Source organism: Jaculus jaculus, chromosome 12 (genome assembly GCF_020740685.1).
Source record: "Jaculus jaculus isolate mJacJac1 chromosome 12, mJacJac1.mat.Y.cur, whole genome shotgun sequence".
Lineage (NCBI taxonomy): Eukaryota > Metazoa > Chordata > Mammalia > Rodentia > Dipodidae > Jaculus > Jaculus jaculus.
In genome coordinates this window covers 76,001,971-76,022,061 of record NC_059113.1, presented here as the reverse complement: position 1 = coordinate 76,022,061, position 20,091 = coordinate 76,001,971, and the positions used below count along the sequence as shown (strand labels likewise).

Here is a 20,091-nt window from a genome sequence, read left to right as displayed (position 1 = left end):
CTCTCTCTCTCACACACACACACACACACACACACACACATACACACACTCAGAAGTATTAGACATATTCCTGCTGTCAGAAGCACTATATTCATAGTTCGGGAGTCAAATTATATTATACTAACAGAACTTTACTCTGATGTCAAGTTTTAAAAGCACTTTTATTTTTATTTTTAGTAAATTCCTTATCTATTTTATGAATTTGAATTTTTTTCAATCTCAATTTGTTATTGTAAAGGACTTAAAATTTTCCCCAAGCTTATGATAAATGTGAACTTTCAAATCCTCTATGTAGCACAAACAACTAAAGATATTATGTTGCTTTTATATCCATTTTACAGAGAATCCTAAAGAACTGTGTTCATCCTTTCAAGAGTCTTTTATGTATAACTTGATTTCATTTTTTGATTTATAATATTTATCAGCAATCCTAAATAATAAGTTATTGAAATATAAATTTGAAAGACCTTTTTTCTAGTAATCACATAACCTCTTAAAAGCTAAAGCATTAAATTTAGATTTAAACTTTTGCCCCACAAACATGTAAATATATAAAAATAATTTTGTTTTTTAAGTTCTTTTAGATTTTTTAAGCCAAATTTTATCATCTATAAAATTAAAACTTTATTAGTTATTAGAGTTATTTATAAAGTTGTGTAAATATCAGGATAACAAATCATCATACTGGCATTATATATTATTTATCTACTTTTTTTAGATTTTTAATTAAATTACTGTCCATGAACTGCTAGATTTTTGAATGCCCTTGAGATATTTTCAGTTTTCCAATTTTTTTTTTTTAGAATCCTTTTATGTATTTGTGTACATGTGACCGTATTACTGTACATGCAGCATGGCACATATGTGGCAGTCAAAGAACCTTGGTCTTTTCCTTCCATCTCGTTTGAGACCAGGTCTCTCTGTGTTTGGTATTTGCCCTTTAGAATTCTCCTGACTACCTTCCATTGCTGTTGGATGTTGGGATCACAGACATGTGCACTACTTTTTGTCTAGCTTTACATGGGTGCTAAGGATCCAAACACCAGTGGTAAGTGTCTTAACCATTAAGCCATCTCCTTAGTTCTCAACTTTCTAATTCTTACATTCTTCTCCTTTCAAGGTCAGATAGATAGGAACTATCATTGTTTTTCCTGCTGTAACCTCAACACTCAGGGAGGCAGGCAGATTTCTGGGGCTCCCTGATCAGCCATTCTAACAAAAGGAAAAAAAAAAAAAAGACTGCTGCGCATGGTGGCATATGCCTTTAATCCTAGCACTTGGGAGGCAGAGGTAGGAGGATCACCATGAGTTCAAGGCCACCCTGATACTACATAGTGAATTCCAGGTCAGCCTGGGCTAGTGTGAGACCCTACATTGAAAAACAAACAAACAAACAAACAAACAAACAAACAAACAAATAAATAAATAAATAAATAAATAAAAACAAAAAAGGGGGAGCTCCAAGTTCAGTGAGAAACACTGTCTCAAAGAAGTAAGATAGAAGAGTGATAGAGGAAGGCACCTGACCCTTTCTCTTGGCTCTGCACACATGTGCACAGGCCATACAACTACACATATTACATGGACAAAAGAAAAGTTTCACGTTCTGTAGCATTTTTGGTATGTAAAGTAGGTTGAGGATGGTTAGGCATCGAATATCCCTTATCAGAAATACATGGAACCAGAAGTATGTTGGATTTGGAAGAGTCTTTTCATTTTTGCAAATGTATGGACATTTCCAAATACATAATGAGGTATCTTGGGAATAGGGCCCAAGTGTAAATATGAAATTAATAATATATTTCTTATACAACCTCTGTACATAGTCTGAGGTATTTTTGTATAACATTTTCGGTGTAACTATATGAAGCAAGTTATGGGATTTCTCATTTATGTTGTCATGCTGGTGCTCAAACCTTTTCAGAATATTTTGGATTTCAAGTTTTCAGATGAGAGAAGCTCAACTCTGTGTATGTGTGCATGAGTGTCTCTGAATCTGTGTCTGTGTGTAATTGATTACACAGCATTTGAGCCTGAGGAGTTCTTTTCACTGTCTAAAACACTATAATTTCTTGGCTGTGCATCTGCAGTGTTTGGCTACCATAACTGCAACAGGATGAGAGGCAGCTGCAGGTACTGGCAGATTACAAAATGCATAATTACTAAAAGTAGCTGAAGCATATTATGGTATAATTCAATAGAAAAAAAAAAACATCTGGCAATGCTATGTTAATTTGTCATAAGAGAATTTCGAAGAAGGCACTTACTGCAGGTGGCAGATCAATTCTTTCCGTGCATGAATACACACCTTCGGTATTTAACTCTCTCATATAGAAGAGAACCTTGTGTTGTTTAATCTTTAGTCATCATGAAGAGATTTCTTGCGTACAGGATTATAGTATATGGAATCTATGCAGCTCATCCTTATCTTAAGCTATGTCTCAATAATAACAGAGTGGTTGAAGTAACTAGAGTACTTGATTATAATGGCCTAAATGTAAACCTCTTATGCAGTAAGGGACTGTAATATTTCAACTTTTTTTAGTGCTTATGTTTTCAAATAGACTGTTACACTGTAGAGAAACCTTGCTGTACCCTCAGAACCACACCATGTTAGTTGCAGTATGTGTCAATGTGATTTAGAATTGAAGTCTCCTTAGTGTTGGAAATTCTTTCATTGTGAATTGGGATATCCATTTCTATATTAAAGACAAGCAGAGTCGGATGTGGTGGCACACACCTTTAATCCCAGCACTCCAGAGGCAGAGGTAGGAGGATGGCATCAGTTCTAAGGCCACCCTGAGACTACATAGTGAATTCCAGATCAGCCTGGGCTAGAGTGAGACCCTACCTCAAAAAAAAAAAAGACAAACAGAAAATGGTTATTATTATAAAATACTTAATGCTGACCTGTTTGAAATCATCTGTATTTTCAACTCTTATCACTGTTTTCTGTGAGCCTTTTAGCAGTTACTTCTAGTTGCTGGACAGAAGCAGATTACAAAAGGAAAAGGTTTATTTCAGTTCACAGTTTTAAAAGGAAGATTTCATCATGGCAGGGAAAACAAAACAAGAACAGATAATAGGGAATCACATCTTGTCACATCAGCTGGGAAGAAGCAATAAAAGTGAGCTAGAAGGACTGGAGAGATGGCCTTTGCCTATAAAGCCAAAGGACCCAGGTTCTGTTCCCCAGGACCCACGTAAGGCAGAGGCACAAGGTGGCACTTGTGTCTGGAGTTTGTTTGCAGTGGCTAGAGGCCCTGGTGTTCCTATTCCCCCTCCCTCCCTCTCTCTCTCTTTCTCTCCCCCACCCCAACTCTTCTATTCCTTCTCTCTCCCTCTTCTCCATCTCTGTCTCCGCTCTTTCTCTCTCTCAAATAAATAGAAAAAGTGAGCTAGTGGCTAGCTCTGGCGTGGGTGGCTGGCCTATAAATCCTGTGGCACATGTCCTCCAGCAAGGTTCCACCTCACAAAAGCTCTATCACATGGGGATTAAGTACGGCTTAATCACAAACACATGCGGTTATAGGAGACATTTTACATTGAAACTAGCACAGTGTATGAAGCTTATTATTTTCACCCCTGCCCAAGTTATTTCATCCTATATTTTCTGTTTCCATCAATAGTAATATTATTTACCCAGTTGCTTAAATAGAATTGTGAGTACCACCCTAAACTCTTCACACCCCTGCAGCCCCAATACTCCCTTCTTCATCTCATAACTATCTCTAAAACCTGTCCATTTCTCATCACTGAAGTTCAGCCTATCAGCATTACTCAGATTTCTCCTAAACTCCCTAAATACACTACTCCCTTTTCCTCCTGTGATCAGCAAGATTTTCAGATACTCAAATTTAATTATGTCACTTCTCTTCTTAATGGATATCAACACCTCTTAATTTATTCAAATTAAATCCCAGCTCTTTCTCCTAAAATGTGAACTCCTTTTAAGCCTGTGTTTTCAGCTTGTACTTTTAACCCAAAACCCCCAAAACACACACACACACACACACACACCTGTCCTATTCATACTGAATCCATTCCAGTTTCCTAAATGTATTACTCTCATACTTCCTGACCTTCACACATAGATTTGATTGTCTGCAATGCTCTTCCTTCCCCTGCCTTTATTCATCCAAATTCTATTTTTCTTTCATGTACTAGTTTAGAAGCCTACTTCCTCTGGCAAGAACTCTGATCTCGTCATCTCCCACTGTGTTCCTATAGTACCACGAATGTTTTCAGAGTATTTACTACCTATAGTTTAAGCCTGGTCACTTGCCAATATCTCCTGTATTTATAAACAGTGACTTAGTCCTTAGACTTTTATTTACACACCTTGCACAATATGTAGAAAATAATAGGCTGTCATTTCAGTATTTGTTCAATAAATGAACTTTGTAATTTCCCCAATGTTATTTAAGACAAGCATTTAAAATTAAGTATCATACTCTAGTTTCTCTTCATATTCTATAATTCTCTGCTTTTAATATTAACTATCGTGTAGAAGTCATGCTCATTACTTACAGCTTTGAGTTTATTGTTCAGATAGCTCTTGTTTTTGTTTTTGTTTTTGTTTTTTTGTTTTTGTTTTTTTTTTTTTTGCTTTTCAAGGTAAGGTCTTGCTCTAGCCCAAACTGACCTAGAATTCACTGTGTAGTCTCAGGCTGGCCTCGAATTCATAGCAATTCTCCTACCTTTGCCTCCCAAGTGTTGGGATTAAAGATGCATACCACCACACCCAGCCAGAAAACTTTTGTTTTTGTTTTTGTTTTTGCTTTTTGGTTTTTTTGAGGTAGAGTCTCACTCTAGCCCAGGCTGACTTGGAATTCACTATGGAGTCTCAGGGTGGCCTCAAACTCACAGCAGTCCTCCTACCTCTGCCTCCCAATCTCTGAGATTAATCTGCTGAGATTAAAGGCGTGTGCCACCACACCCGGCTCCCAGAAAACTTTTGAAAATAAGCTTTTGAGGAATAATATGACACCTCCATTCCCTGCCTCCTCCCCCCCAAAAAAAAAAATGAGAGCACACTAGCTTTTTTTTTTAGTAGCAGTATCACATATGTATTATACCACTAAATGGCCTTTTTGAAACTGTAATCACTGCTTTGGGAAAGCAAAATGTCATTACTATTGGGCTGGAGAGATGGCTTAGTGGTTAAGGCACTTGCCTGCAAAGCCTTAATGATCCAGGTACAGTTCCCCAGTACCCACATAAAACCATATGCAGAAAGTGGTATATGCATCTGGAGTTCATTTGCAGCGACTGGAGACCTTGGCCTGCCTGTATTCTCATATTCATTCTCCCTCTCTCTCCCCCTCTCTCTCTCTGCTGGGCTCCCCTGGCAGGTAATGCTGAAGAAGGACCAGGCCTGCTGGTTCCTCCCAAGGGGTTGAGGAAGAGGGTGAACTCAGACGACTCAGAACCTCTCCTAGTCACCAAAGAAAAACAACACTGAGTCGGGAGTCTTGTCTAAGCAGGAACTCGCTTTATTGTTATAGGTGGTTGCCTATATAATGTTGAGAACAAAGGTGGGAATTCTAGGATGGGGGGCAGGTAAGGGCCAATAGTAAGTAAATTGTGATTATTGAAATGATAATTCCAACTCCTGCGCGGAAGTAGCAGGCAAGAAGCCATTAGGCATCTTGTTGAGTCCTAGCTGGCCAGAGACAGGTCGCCAAACTTTAGCTAGGCTCAGGAAGTTCCACTAGGCCTTGCATCCGGGCCTCTGAAGGCCCAACATCTCCCCCTTTTGTTTTTATAAGCACAGTGGAAAACATGGCCCCTGTCTTAGGTTGTCCCCCTCTGGGGATCTTACCCATCACTGGGTACCATGTATCCAGCTCGTTGACAATCTACTCCATGACCTGTCTTATGTTATCCCAGCCTGTCTGAGATCTTAACCACCATTGGTCAGATGGGAGGGTGGAGGAGGGATGCTTATATGAGGACAGGCAGTCATATGAGGAGTTTGACTCCTGAATAGTGAGCCTATGATAACATACTTCTACCTGATGAAGTTTTATTGCCTCTAGCCGTTGGTGAATAAATTGCATAATCTCATTAATTACATGAGGCCCGACAGTGAGGGTAGTAAGTTCAAGATCTTGTCTCAAAATGAGGAATACAAAATGTGATAGGGGTATAGCCCAGTGACAGAGTGCTTTCCTAGCATGCACAAGGCCATGGGTTCAGTCCACAGTATGTATGTATGTATGTATGTATATTTGTATATATACAAACACACACACATATATATACACATACATATAGTGTAGATATGTGTGTACATATGTATATGTGTACATATGTATGTGTGTATATATATGTGTATACACACACAAATACTTACATTCCATGCAGAAAGCCTGGACAAAATCAATCGTACTTAGACTTTAGAATTCTTAGAAAATCTATGGCCTTTATATCTAATTTTGGGGTGTTTGTGACAATACCATAATTCTACCTGCAACTCACAGATGAGGACCCTTGCTTTTTTTGCATGTTAGATTAGATAAGTCACTTTAAACCTGAGAAAGTTTAAAAAAAAAAGTAAACTTTAAACATTCAGCTCAGTGGGAAGTAGAAACACTTTTTGTAATTTATTGAATGTTCTTGACAGTCCACCAAAAGCCTAATTTGAAGGCTTACCAATGGTGATTATATTGTTATGTTTCGCAAAGCATTTACTGTCTTCTTAATAGACAAAACATAAATTAACTTTTGTGTATAAATTGCATAGTGAAATTTTACTTATTCAGAAATTGTTTTGTAACATTTTCCTAAATTATATTCTGTAGACCTAACTAGAATTTTCTGTCACATAAACATGAATGTATAAGTGATCTAAGATGTTTGGCACATTAATACTCTAAGATATTCCTTATTCTTCTACATGTACTTTTAATATGTGCTATACCAGAAGTTATAAACTGGGTACACTTAACATTTGGTATAAAATAATCCTTACCCTAATGTTACAAACGCTAAAAATATTATCACTTTTTATGCCTCTTCAGGCTACCATTAAGTTATCCCTCATAGATAAGAATGTTTCTGTTTCCTGCAATTGTAGAGAAGGAATTATATAGCTTTACTTGGCATGTGTTTCAACTGTAATACCACTATGAAAGTTTCTAGAAAGTCTCACTTAATGTTTCTCAGCCAGTAATGATAGAAGTAACTCTCAGTTATATTCTCAGATCATCCTTTTGAGATATCTTCATCTTTGCAGTGAAGTAACCGTGGCAGAGAAATGAAGAGTCACAAATGACAGGCAGGCTCTAGTAACATCTTGAGATAGAATAGTGAAATTACTTTTTTCTTCACTGCTTAATACCTCTTAAACTTTTACTCAAAATTAGACAACAATAAGATTGAAGGTAATACTTAATTGAAAAGTAATTTCTTAACCACTTCAAATTCTTTGTAGATACATGAAATAATTTTATCTAAAATGTTTTTCTAGTAGGTTCCACAATAAATATTTGTTGAGCAAATAAGGAAAACTCTGTCAATACAAGGCTCTTTATATAAACTTAGCCATAAGTCATCAAGCACTTACTTATTTCTCTCTATGAAAACGACAGTGTTAGATATTTAAAAAAAAAACTAAAAACAGTCCACTTTTTAAAATTTTCATTCTACTTAGGAGAGAGAGTGTGTGTATATGTGCATATATACTACTAATTAGTATTGTATAAAAATTGGTATATGCCTTTTACAAACATATTATAGAGTTACGATATGGGAACAAAGCTATCTGGATAAAAATAAACTAGGAGGCTTGAAAAGAACTGAGGAAACTCTAGACTCTGAAAATATGGACTGGACTTTTATGGGAAATCTAAAAGCAAGACTATAGAAAATTATATAAACATGAGCCTAAATATGTTTTTGAAATAGTGATATCTCAGCCAAAATGGAAAGCTCTTATTAGAGATAAAGTTGGAAAGATAAATTGCACAAAAATTGGGGGGAATTGTGAAAGCCATTTTCAGTCCAGTGGCATAGAAATATTGAAAATCATTGTTCAAGGAATAAAAAGTTTAAGGTAATGTTTAGAAAAATATACTAGTGATGTGTGGTTTAAAGAGGTAAAACTAGGGCTGGAGAGATAGTTTAGCAGTTAATGCACTTACCTGCAAAGCCTAAGGACCAGGTTCAATTCCACAGTAGCCACATAAGTCAAATGCACAAGGGGCACATGTTTCGGGAGTTCATTTGTAGTGGCTAGAGGCCCTGGTGTGTCCATCCTCTCTCTACTTCTCTCTCTCAATTAAATAAATATTTTTTTAAATGCATCCTAAGGAAGCACAGTGGCAGCTGGGTGTGGTAGCGCATGCCTTTAATCCCAGCACTTGGGAGGCAGAGGTAGGAGGATCACAGAGTCACAGAGTTCAAGGCCACCCTGAGACTAGAAAGTGAATTCTAGGTCAGCCTGGTCTAGAGTGAGACCCTATCTTGGAAAAAGAAGAAGAAGAAGAAGAAGAAGAAGAAGAAGAAGAAGCAGAAGCATAAGCAGCAGAAGCAGAAGAAGCAGAAGCAGAAGCAGCAGCAGCAGCAGCAGCAGCAGCAGCAGAAGAAGAAGAAGAAGAAGAAGCAGCAGCAGCAGAAGCAGAAGCAGAAGCAGAAGCACAGTGGCTAATGAACAAAATACACTCTTGGTTTAGTGAGGATGTCATTTCAATATGCTCAGTACTGTTAATTATAAATAAAATGTGGTATAACTAATCTCGAGAATATATGTATATTTATAAAGAACTTAATGAGTTGAGATATGATCAAATAAAATGGTCTTGATATTTTGTTTAAAACAGAAATATGTATCTAAAGTCTCTCCTCCCAACCTTCCCTCCCATGTGTTAATAGGAGTGAGCTGAATCGACAGAAACTTCATACCCAAGAACTTCTTTCTCAGCTCGAAATGGCAAACGAAAAGGTCGTTGAGGTAAGAGAATGACTCTCCTGGGAAGTGCTTTCTGCTGCAGCCTGAAACACACATTGTAGAACTTATCTTCACCAAATCCAAATTCTGTACTTGGAAATTACCACATGGAATTCATTTAGACCCCTAACGGTTCACACAGAATACAGTATGAGAAAAAGCTTTGAAAGCTAGCCATTGTCATCAGTAAATGATGAGAAGTAGAACTCCCGCATCTGTTACTAGTATAACTTAAGTAGTGTTTCAGACAAATACTATTAGGGTCTTCTTTATTTTTATGCATCTCTAAAATTATTTAACTCATTCTTCTTATTTTAATCTGTTACAAAGGCACATAGAAAATACTTTTGCCTAATAGGATATAATAAAATATTAGATATTTATGCCATAGAACTAAGGTGGCAAGAGTTCATTTTCTTTTTTCTTAAGGTTTTAAAAAATGCAAATAATTTCTGGGGTATAGTTGACACTTTCTAGAGCTCTGCCTAGTTCTTCACTTCTTTCCTAACTTCAGGTGTGTTTGGTAAAATCCTTTATTCCCTGTTGTCTCCCAAAGAAAAACTGAAGTCATTGCTCCTGAGTATCACGCAATTAGTAGACAGACACTAGAAAACAAGTAAAGAAAAGCAGTTAAAATTCTCCTAATAGTCTAAGAAAGGAAGATTTTCAGCATTAATATTGACAGTATTAGAAGACCAAAAGGAAACAAAACGATCAGATTTACCCAGTCTGAACATTGCTTCACCATCATGGTAGCCACACAGAAAAATGTACACTTCATATTGTCTGGTTGTAAATATGAAAATGATTGTTATAGATAAAGAGATTTTTCACCGAGTTTTCTCTGATAAGTGGTATGCTTCTTAAAATGTAAAACTACCTATTTAAACAACTTGGTGAATTAGTACAGCCAAAATAGTTCTCTTCCTAAATTTTAATTTTGCTGTTGGGCATAGTAAGAAATATAATAAGCTCATTTTAACAGATTACAGTTATTGCAGTATTTTATATTACTAGGCATGATGTTAACTATAATCAGGCCATAAAGAACTTTCTAGTTCTTCATAGAATAAAAGGTTGTCTAGTCATTCCTGATCGGCTTTATATTATTTTCTGAATTCAGGTGACTACTAGAAAAACTGTATAATAATTCTACATGTACAAAAATGCCTTTTTTCAGAGCTGGAGAGATGGCTTAGCAGCTAAGGCTCTTGCCTGCAAAGCCAAAGGATCCAGGTTTGAGTCCCCAAGACCCACGTAAGCCATATGCACAAAGTGGTGCGTGCATTTGGAGTTATTTGCAGTGGCTGGGCGCCCTGGCATGCCCATTCTCTATCAATGTGCCTCTTCCTCTCTTTTCTCTCTCTCTCTCTGCCTCCATCCCTGTGTCTCTCAAATAAATAAATAAATAAACATGTTTTTTTTTTAAATGATTTTTTTCACTGGGCATGGTGGCACACACCTTTAATCCCAGCACTTGGGAGGCAGAGGTAGGAGGATTGCCAAGAGTTCAAGGCCACCCTGAGACTACATAGTGAATTCCAGGTCAGCCCGGGCTAGAGTGAGACCCTACCTCAGAAAACCAAGAAAAAAAAAAGATATATATATATATATACACACACACACACACACACACACACACACACACATACATACATACATACATACATACATACATACATACACACACACACACACACACACACACACACGGCTTTTTTTTTCAAATGATTCATGGCCAGACTGGTAAATATGGAAAACAGTGATACATTTTTAGTTGAACTTGTCCCCATGACCATGTATAGTTAGTGACAGCTTGCTCTTGACAGTGGTTAATTTTATAGTTAGAGCATCACAAATGGGCTGTATAAGCAACAGAAAGTTATTTCCTTGCAGCTCTGGAGATGCGAAGTCCAAAATGAAAATATCTAGTGCTAATTCTTTCCAAAAACTCTGCAGGAGTTCCCCTGTTCCCCACTTTTCCCAGCTGTGTAGCCTCTGGCATTCCTTGGCTTATAGATGGTGCTGCTGTCTCTGTGTCTTCCCTCTCTACATGTACATCTTTGTGTCCAAATTTCCTATTTTAATTAAGATATCAGTCATGGAGTTGGAGAGATTGCTCAGTGGTTAAGGCACTTGCCTACAAAGCCTAAGGACTACAAAGGTAGTGCATATGTCTAGAGTTCATTTGCAGTAACTAGAGGCCCTGGGGTGCCCATTCATTCTCTCTCTCTCTCTCTCTCTCTCTCTCTCTCTCTCTCTCTCTCTCTTCCTCCCTCCCTTTCTCTCACTCCCAAATAAATAAGTAAATAAAATATTTTTTAAATATCAGTCATGGATTATGGATCACTGTAATACCTTAACTTGATCATCTGCAGACTATTTCCACATCATGTCACATTCACAGGTGCTAGGGGTTAGAACATCACCATCTTTTGGGGACTACAGTTCAACACATGACAGTACTTAATAACTCTTTGACCCTAATAGATTTTGCAAGGTACAGAGATCTTGAGGAGCATAACAGAAACAGTTCTCAAACTATAGCTGTGGTTGTAAAGACCAACAGTCTCTGTGGTCTTGAGGCAACAGTTAGGCATTACAAAGTTAGCAAACCATAAATTCAAAGTCTTGCTCTTAATTTGTGATCACTTCACTTTTGGATTCATCATCACTGCCTTTGATGATATGGAAGTGGGGAAACAATTTAGGAAGAAGGAAAACCAGCTTTGTACTTTGAAGCTCATAACTTGGGAAATGCAACTTAGGAGATAATACTATCTTTATTTTACATGTTAAAAATGATGCCCAGAGTTTTCATGATTATTCCATAAAGCATGCCCACATCACATAGGAATTTTTAATTTGTCTTATATTTCTTGTTAACAGAATGAAAAGTTAATTCTGGAACATCAAGAAAAAGCCAACAGACTTCAAAGGCGTCTAAGTCAGGCAGAAGAGAGAGCTGCTTCAGCATCCCAGCAGGTAGGGAGCATCCTCATTATCCAGAGATAAGAAATAAACAGCACTAATAGATCAAAGAGAAGAAAAGTTCCTCACAAGTTCCCAGAGAGCTAGTAGCTTAATTTTCACCTGATTAACCTATTTAGGATTAGTCTCTTATAAAAAAGAGTTTGTGATTGAAAAAGTAAACTTCAGAAGCAAAGATAAACATCAGTATACTCCATTTGACATCTACATATAGAATTACACTGGCCAGTATAATAACTGCTATTCATTGATAACTATTTCAGTTAATTAAAATTAATGAAATTAAAAATAGATGTTTTCAAGTCTGTCAGCCAGATTCAAGTGCTCAGTAGTTATATGTTACTGATAGGTTGAACAACATAGACACAGAGCATTTCTGTCATTATAGAAAGTTCTGTTAGATAGCAGTGCACTAGACATACTCCATCTAAAATTAGGCAGATATTCACTGGTATATTTGAAATTAAATAACAGCTCTCTATACTCAATGTTCTAACTTGCACTGTCTTTCTGTTCATTTTAGTTTTTAAGTGCGAAAGAATTATTTCACTTACAAATGACCTTTATTTGATACACATTTGTATATGACCAAATAAATCCAAAATTATACTATAAGAAATAGATCAGAAAGTACAGAATACCAGTGAAATACTAAAGAGTAATTTCTCATAATGCACACACACACCATATAAGTGAAGCGAGATGCTTGTCCTAAAATAGTAACAATAGAGAGATGGCTTAGCAGTTAAGGCACTTGCCTGCAAAGCCAAAAGACCCAGGATGGATTCCCCAGGAACCACATAAGTCAGATGCACAAGGGGGCACACTCATCTAGAGTTCATTTGCAGTGGCTGGAGGCCCTGGCGTGCCCTTTCTCTCTCTCTCTCCCCTTGCCTATTTCTGTGTGTGTGTGTGTGTGTGTATGTATATATATATATATCTCAAATAAATAAAAAATATATATTTTTAAAAATAGGAACAATAGTTCTTTTTATCTAAGAAAAGAGAACGGTAACAGTAATCACATAGGCAAGAAACAGACAGATGAAATAGGTAGATAATGGGTAGAGCATTCAACAAATCAGGTAACCATATTATTAATTAACATTTGGTTGGAAATGTACAACACTCATCAAAATGGTATTATTCTTTTTATATATATTTGACAGAGAAAGAGGAAGAGAGAGAGAGAATGGGCGCACCAGAACTTCCAGCCACTGCAAACGAACTCCAGACGCTTGTGCCCCCTTGTATATCCGGCTAGCTTGGGTCCTGGGGAATTGAACTAGGGCCTTTGGCTTTTTAGCAAACACCTTAACTACTAAGCCATCCCTCCTGCCCCCAAAATGGTACAATTCTTATCTACTAGTAGCATAGCATGGTGTCATTGAATAGCTATGTGACTGAGCAATTTTAACTTTCTAAGCCTCAGTCTCTTCATTTTTAAGATAGGCTAATAACATTTCCCCATATATTATTAAAAGATAAATAGAATTAACAAATGCAAATCCTTTAGTATAATGATAAATATATACTTCCATGGATATATGGTAAATTAAATTTATCTAGTATAATCTATAAATCTTTATGGTTCCTTTTTTAGACATGATCTCACTTTGTTGCCCAAGCTAGCCTCAAACTTCTGGATTTGAACCATCTTCCTGCCTCATATTCACAAGTAGCTAGGACTGTAGAAAGGAGCCTCTGAGTATTAACCCTAAAGGAATGTGGCAAAGAAAGTGTCTACTGAATGGGCTAGAGGGGCTTAGCAGTTAAAGCACTTGCCTGCAAAGCCAAAGGACTCAGATTTGATTCCCTAGGATCCACGTAAGCCAGATGCACAAGGTGGTACATGTATCTTGAGTTCTGTTTGCAGTGTCTGGAGGCCCTGGTGTGCCCTGGCATGCCCATTCTCTCACTCACCCAAATAAATAAAAATTAAAAATATTTTTTAAAAAGTGTCTACTGAAAATCATTTATGTTGACTTTGGTAGCAAAAAGTATACAATTATGAGACCCTAATTATATAATCCAGTTGACACTGTTTAGTTGCCATCTTGACAAGATGAAGCCTAATATATCCAATAACATTTTCTCATTATTTAAACTCTCCAATGACAGAGTTCACACCATTTGTTTTGAAAGCCTCTTGTCAATACATTGTTGGTCTATAACAGATATTTCTTTAAGCGTTTCTTCTTCCATTCTTATGTTCTTAAGATCAGTAGTAATTATTCAACATTCATATAAATACATTTTTTGTTTTTGGTTTTTCGAGGTAGGGTCTCACTGTAGCCCAGGCTGACCTGGAATTCACTATGGAGTCTTAGGGTGTCTCAAACTCATGGCAATCCTCCTACCTCTGCCTCCCGAGTGCTGGGATTAAAGGCGTGCACCCCCACGCCTGGCAGAACATACAAATATATTTTTCTGTTTTAAGTGAACCAAGTGAAAAACTTTATGAGACATACTCTTTTTTTTTTTTTTCACTCAAGACGTAGACTTAGGAGGATCACCACAGGTTGAACTTCAGAGAGAGATGCTGTCTCAAATAACAGAATACTTTTTTTCAATATTTGCTTCTTTGAATCATTTTTAATTTTATTTTCTTCTCCATTGGAGATTACTAATTGGGATAATTATCCTACCAAGGACATGATATTTAATGAAATGAAAGAAGTGAGAATATTGTTGTCTCTAACATGCCATGCATACTGTAGTGTATCCCAATATCAGGTGATTGGTCCACACAAGCCATACATTGTACTGACTCAGTTGTACCCCAGATGTGCTGTTCTGCTTACCTTTTTCTATATTTTATTTGTGCATATGTTTGTGTATACATACATGTGTGTGTTTCTGTATGTGTGTGTGGACATGCCAGGGTTTCTTGCCATTGCAAACAAATGCTTATGTAGGTGGCTGGACAATTGAGCCCTGGCCAACAGGCTTTGTAAGCAAGCACCCTAACTGATGAGCCATCTTCCCAGCCCCTACTTATACATTGTTTATACATTTTTTTTCCATTTTTACTGTGTTATCCAAACTGTGGACTGTCATCTATGATTTTGACAGGAAGGCAATATAATGAATCCTTTCTAGGCAAGAACACAAACTAAGCATCTCATACCTGTAATCCTAGCTATCATGAAACTGAGCAAGAGAGTCATGAATTCAAGTACTGCCTGGGCTACATAGCAAGACCCTACTCTGCCTCAAAAACATATTAGAGCTATAAAAAAATATAACCCCATAATTTCAAATTTGTTCATCAGAAAAAAAATATTCATAGAGCTGAGATGTTGAGCTCAGTGGTACAGCACCTGCTTAGTATATGCACAGTCTTGGGTTTGACCACCTCCAGCACCAGGATAAATGGTCATAATGCCAGTGACAACATGAAAAAATATAAAAGGTACCTAAGTTAAAAAGGAAGTGCCACAGCCCAACAGACAAGTGGATAAAGAAAGGATTTCTTCAGAAAAGGAAAAACAGATGGATTTTAAATATATAAAATGACAAAAATAGGGATTTTATTTTAATCTCATAACATTTTGCCTATCAGATCAATACATTTTTGCCTTTCAGAGTGGTAACATATTGAGCTGGCACTTTTGTCCATCACTGAGAAAAGTACACATTGATAGTTTCTTTGGAGTACAACTGGCAGTTCTTCTTGCACCCTTCATAGTCTGTTTAAGGAAGCAAGCATGTGAAAATACTAAGTTCAGGGGCTAATGAGATAGGTAAAGTGATTGGTGCTCAAACATGAAGACTTTAGTTCAGATCCCCAATAACCAGTGTAAAATGCATTCTTGTACTTCCAGCACTGGAGAAGCAGAGGCAAGTAGATCTCTGGGTTTTGCTATTTAGCTTAGCCCACTTCATGAACTCCAGCTGAAGTGAAAGCCCCTATCTCAAAAAGTAATGATTGGGGGCTAGAGAGATGGCTTAGTGGTTAAGCGCTTGCCTGTGAAGCCTAAGGACCCCGGTTCGAGGCTCGGTTCCCCAGGTCCCACGTTAGCCAGATGCCCAAGGGGGCACATGCATCTGGAGTTCGTTTGCAGAGGCTGGAAGCCCTGGCGCGCCCATTCTCTCTCTCCCTCTATCTGTCTTTCTCTCTGTGTCTGTCGCTCTCAAATAAATGAATAAAAAAAAAAATTTTTTTTTAAATCTTTTAAAAAAACAAAAAAAGTAATGATTGGGCAGGAGAGATGGCTCAGCAGTTAAGAGTGCTTCCTTTGCAAGGGTGAGGATGGGAAGGAGTCCAAGACCACTGAGTTTGATTCCTAGAACCCACATAAATATCTGGGTGTGACCCCAGTTTTTCAGAGACTGGGGCTGGGGCTCATGAAATCACCAAAGTTCCAAAATTGGTGAAGAGACCATCACAATGAAATAAGCAAAAGAGTAATGGAGAGGGACACCCATATAGAGAGGGGACTTTTCTGGCCTCCACATCTGCACATATCACACACCACATCACACCTCCCTTACACACACACACAGTAACCATTATGTAATATGCCTAGCATGCATACGTACATACATACTCATGCACACTACTCATACTCACACCAAAAAAATACTAATTTCCACATTGTCCTTAAGTTTATATTAAAAACTACTCATGAGTTGGGCGTGCTGTTACACGCCTTTAATCCCAGCTCTCTGGAGGCAGAGGTAGGACAATCACCATGAGTTCAAGGCCACCCTGAGACTACATAGTGAATTCCAGGTAGGCCTGAGCTAGAGTGAAACCTTACCTCAAAAAGATAAAAAAAAAAAAAAAAAACTATTTATGAGCTGGGAAGATATCTCAGTGGTTAAAGGTTAAAGGTACTTGTTTACAAAGTCTACCACCCCACATTCAATTCCCAAGCCACCCACATAAGCTAGACACACACACAAAAAAAAAACGGTGCAAGCATCTGGCATTCATTTGCCACAACAAGAGACCATGGTACATGTGTGTGCGCACATGCATACACACACAAATAGATGAATAATTTTTTTTTAAATTCTGACAGCGAAGAATAGGAGACCAGTTAAGTTATTCATACAAAGAAACATTTCAAATGTTTGTCTGTTTTTTTTATATTTTTATTTTATTTATTTATTTTTTTAAGAAAAAGAGAGAGCACAATAGAGAATGGGAACACCAGGGCCTCTAGCGGCTGCAAATGAACTCCAGATACATGCACCATCCTGTGTATCTGGCTTACATGTTACTGGGAAATCGACCCTGGGTCTTTAGGCTTCACAGGCAAGTGCCTTAACCACTAAGCTCTCTCTCCAGCTCTTGTCTTGGTTTTTTTGAGAAAGGGCTTCATGTATCCCAGACTGATCTTGAACTCACCATGTAGTTGAAGCTGACCTTGAACCTCTCTGATCCTTCTAACTGCTGGGATAACAGGAGTGTGCCACCATGCTTAGATTATGCGTTGTTGATAATCAAACCCAGGGTCATATATATGCTAGACAAATAACAACTGAGCTACATCCCCATTGTTGCAGTCAGGTCTGCATTGCTGGTAGAAATCACCCAACCAAGAGCAGCTTATGGGAAAAAAGAAGAGGTTTATTTTGGCTTACAGGTTCGAGGGGGGAAGCTCCACAATGGCAGGGAAAACAACGACATGAGCAGAGGGTGGACATCACCTCCTAGCCAACATAAGTGGATAATAGCAACAGGGGAGTGTGCCAAACACACTGGCATGGGGAAAGTGGCTATAACACCCAACAATACACTGCCTCCAGGAGGTGTTAATTCCCAAACCTCCATCAGCTGGGAGCCTAGCATTCAGAACACCTAAGTTTATGGGAGATACCTGAATCAAACCACCACACCCAGGCCAAAAGTTTTCAGCCATTAAGAGCACAAGAGGACTAGAGAGATGACTCTGGTTAAGGCAAATGCCTACAAAGCCTAACGACCCAGTTCAACTCCCCAGTATCCATGTAAGCCAGATGCACCAAGTGGCACTTGCATCTAGTTTTGTTTTCAGTGACTAGAGGCCCTGGCTCCCCATGCACTCATTCTCCTTTCAAATAAATAAACTATTTTAAGAGAGAGAAATAAAATAAATCTAATATGCAGTTTTTTCTATGACTGATGATTGAGAAGAAAAAGCAATGAGGAAAAGTGAAGATAGACTTAATTTTTTAATAACAAGGAATGAGGAAGTATATACCTTAAACTGAAAACAGTTAGACATAATAGTGCATGTCCATAATCTTAGCACTCAGAAGGCTGAGGCAGTAGGGTTGCAAGTTCAAGGTCAGTATAGATGACGTAGTGAGTCTGTCTCAACAAAACCAAGCCAGCAGGTAAAGCCCTAACAATAGTGGCTATATCTATCTGAAGAAAGAACTAGAATGAAGGACAGCAATAGAGGGAAACTGCCTTTGTCTGGAGGGATGGTTTAGTGATTAAGGCGTTTGCCTGCAAAGCCAAAGGACACAGGTTTGATTCCCCAGGACCCACGTTAGCCAGATGCACAGGGGGCACAAGCGTCTAGAGTTGGTTTGCAGTAGCTAGAAGCCCTGGCGTACCCTTTCTCTCCCTCCCTCCCTCCCTCTCTCTCTCTCTCTTCTATCTCTCCCTCTCTCTGTCAAATAAAATAAATAAATAAGAAACTGCCTTTATGCTTTGTATTATTCTGTATTGTTAAATCTTTCTATTTTACATGTATGTATAGTTAATCCTAACTACTGTTCAAAGATGACTTTCCTGTTAAACTTTTCTCACTGTGATATAATTTTGCCTTGTTACAGCTCTACATTGTATTTGCTAAGATTTAGTTTGTGTTTTAGACACTTTTCTGATTAACTTTTATATAGATTTTTTTAGCCATCTGTGAAATATGTTTGGGAATTCAGAGTGTATCACTCTGAGGTATGGACTGTCATATTTGACATTCTCTAATGTAATACAGGCACTTTAAATTCTCAGGCATAAAGCAAAAATGAGCATGCATACACGTGCACACACACACATACACACACAATGACCTCTTTCAAAGCATCTTCCACTCACTATTTTCAGTGATTTTTAGATGTGTTGTATGGCACTGTACTTTGTATTAGTCTAATATTATATATCTAAAAGGTAATGATTTACTGATTATTATTTAATTGCAGCTCAGTGTGATTACAGTGCAGAGAAGAAAAGCAACCTCCATGATGAATCTGGAAAATATTTAAAAATATTCATAGTTCACTGACAGACTGTAGAGTTAAGAAAGCTGTTGGACTAGAAGTATATTGAAATGGTGAAGCCTGCAGAGAGTGGTGAAGGCTTGTGTCATTTTGCATAAGCATTTTCCATTCTCTTTTGAGGATTATTGGGAAACAGAACAGTGACAGCTTCCTGTAAGTAAAAAAGAAAAAAATATATAATTCTATGTCTGAGCTTCTGTGGAGAATAAAACCAGCTGAGAAGAACTCACTGCTTTCATCGATGTGTCTATTTCTTATTTCCCTTTTCTCCTATGGAAAAATACAATCATTTCAAAAAGAGGTCTTAAGAAAATTCTAGAATTTGATACTTTACATTCTAAAATTTGGGGATTTTTATGTCTGATACTCCTAAGTCATTTTGATAATTCTTAAGAATACATTTTACATTGAACTCATAAATATAATAAATTATGTACTTTCCAAAGTGATACTTTCATGTATTTTAATGTGTAACTGTAATGATTAATTTCTAATTTACATGATTTTCTGTATTTATAGAGTTTGATATCTTAGAGTTTAGGAATGGTTTAATGTTTTTGCTCAAAGCAATTCTAAACCAATAGAGATCTTAAACTCTTAAGAACACATGGCATTGAGCTGGTATAGTCCTATGGCTCTTCATAGATCCACAGTTTCTTTCTATTTTGATTTGAGCTTGGTACATGCTCGCTTCTGCTGATTAGAGCAGATGGGTTTACAGGATATGATGGCTGGTGCACATAAAAGATAAATGAGTTGGGGATAGTATTACAATATTCATGTGTACATCTTCGGTCTCAATCAAGTTTAAGACTGGTGCTAACAAATTGCTGTAACCCTGAGTCTTTGTCGTGGAGCTAAGACTTAAAGCTGTAGGAATGTAGGGATTTGCCTTGGGGCCTTCCATGATGGAGCCCTTTAGCCTC

General features: G+C 37.5%; 1 protein-coding gene across 11 annotated transcripts in view; it reads left to right on the top strand.

Annotated features, from left to right (window-relative positions):
* Positions 1–19,390, top strand: part of Sclt1 (sodium channel and clathrin linker 1) — a 222,541-nt gene extending 203,151 nt beyond the window's left edge. For all 11 annotated transcript variants that reach the window (XM_045131671.1, XM_045131667.1, XM_045131669.1 and 8 more), the window contains 3 exons: positions 8,878–8,956; positions 11,843–11,938; positions 19,088–19,390. In XM_045131671.1, coding sequence (XP_044987606.1) covers positions 8,878–8,956; positions 11,843–11,938; positions 19,088–19,150 — 238 coding nt within the window. In that variant the 3' untranslated portion in view covers positions 19,151–19,390. The remainder of the gene's footprint in view (positions 1–8,877; positions 8,957–11,842; positions 11,939–19,087) is intronic.
* Positions 19,391–20,091: the final 701 nt, after the last annotated feature.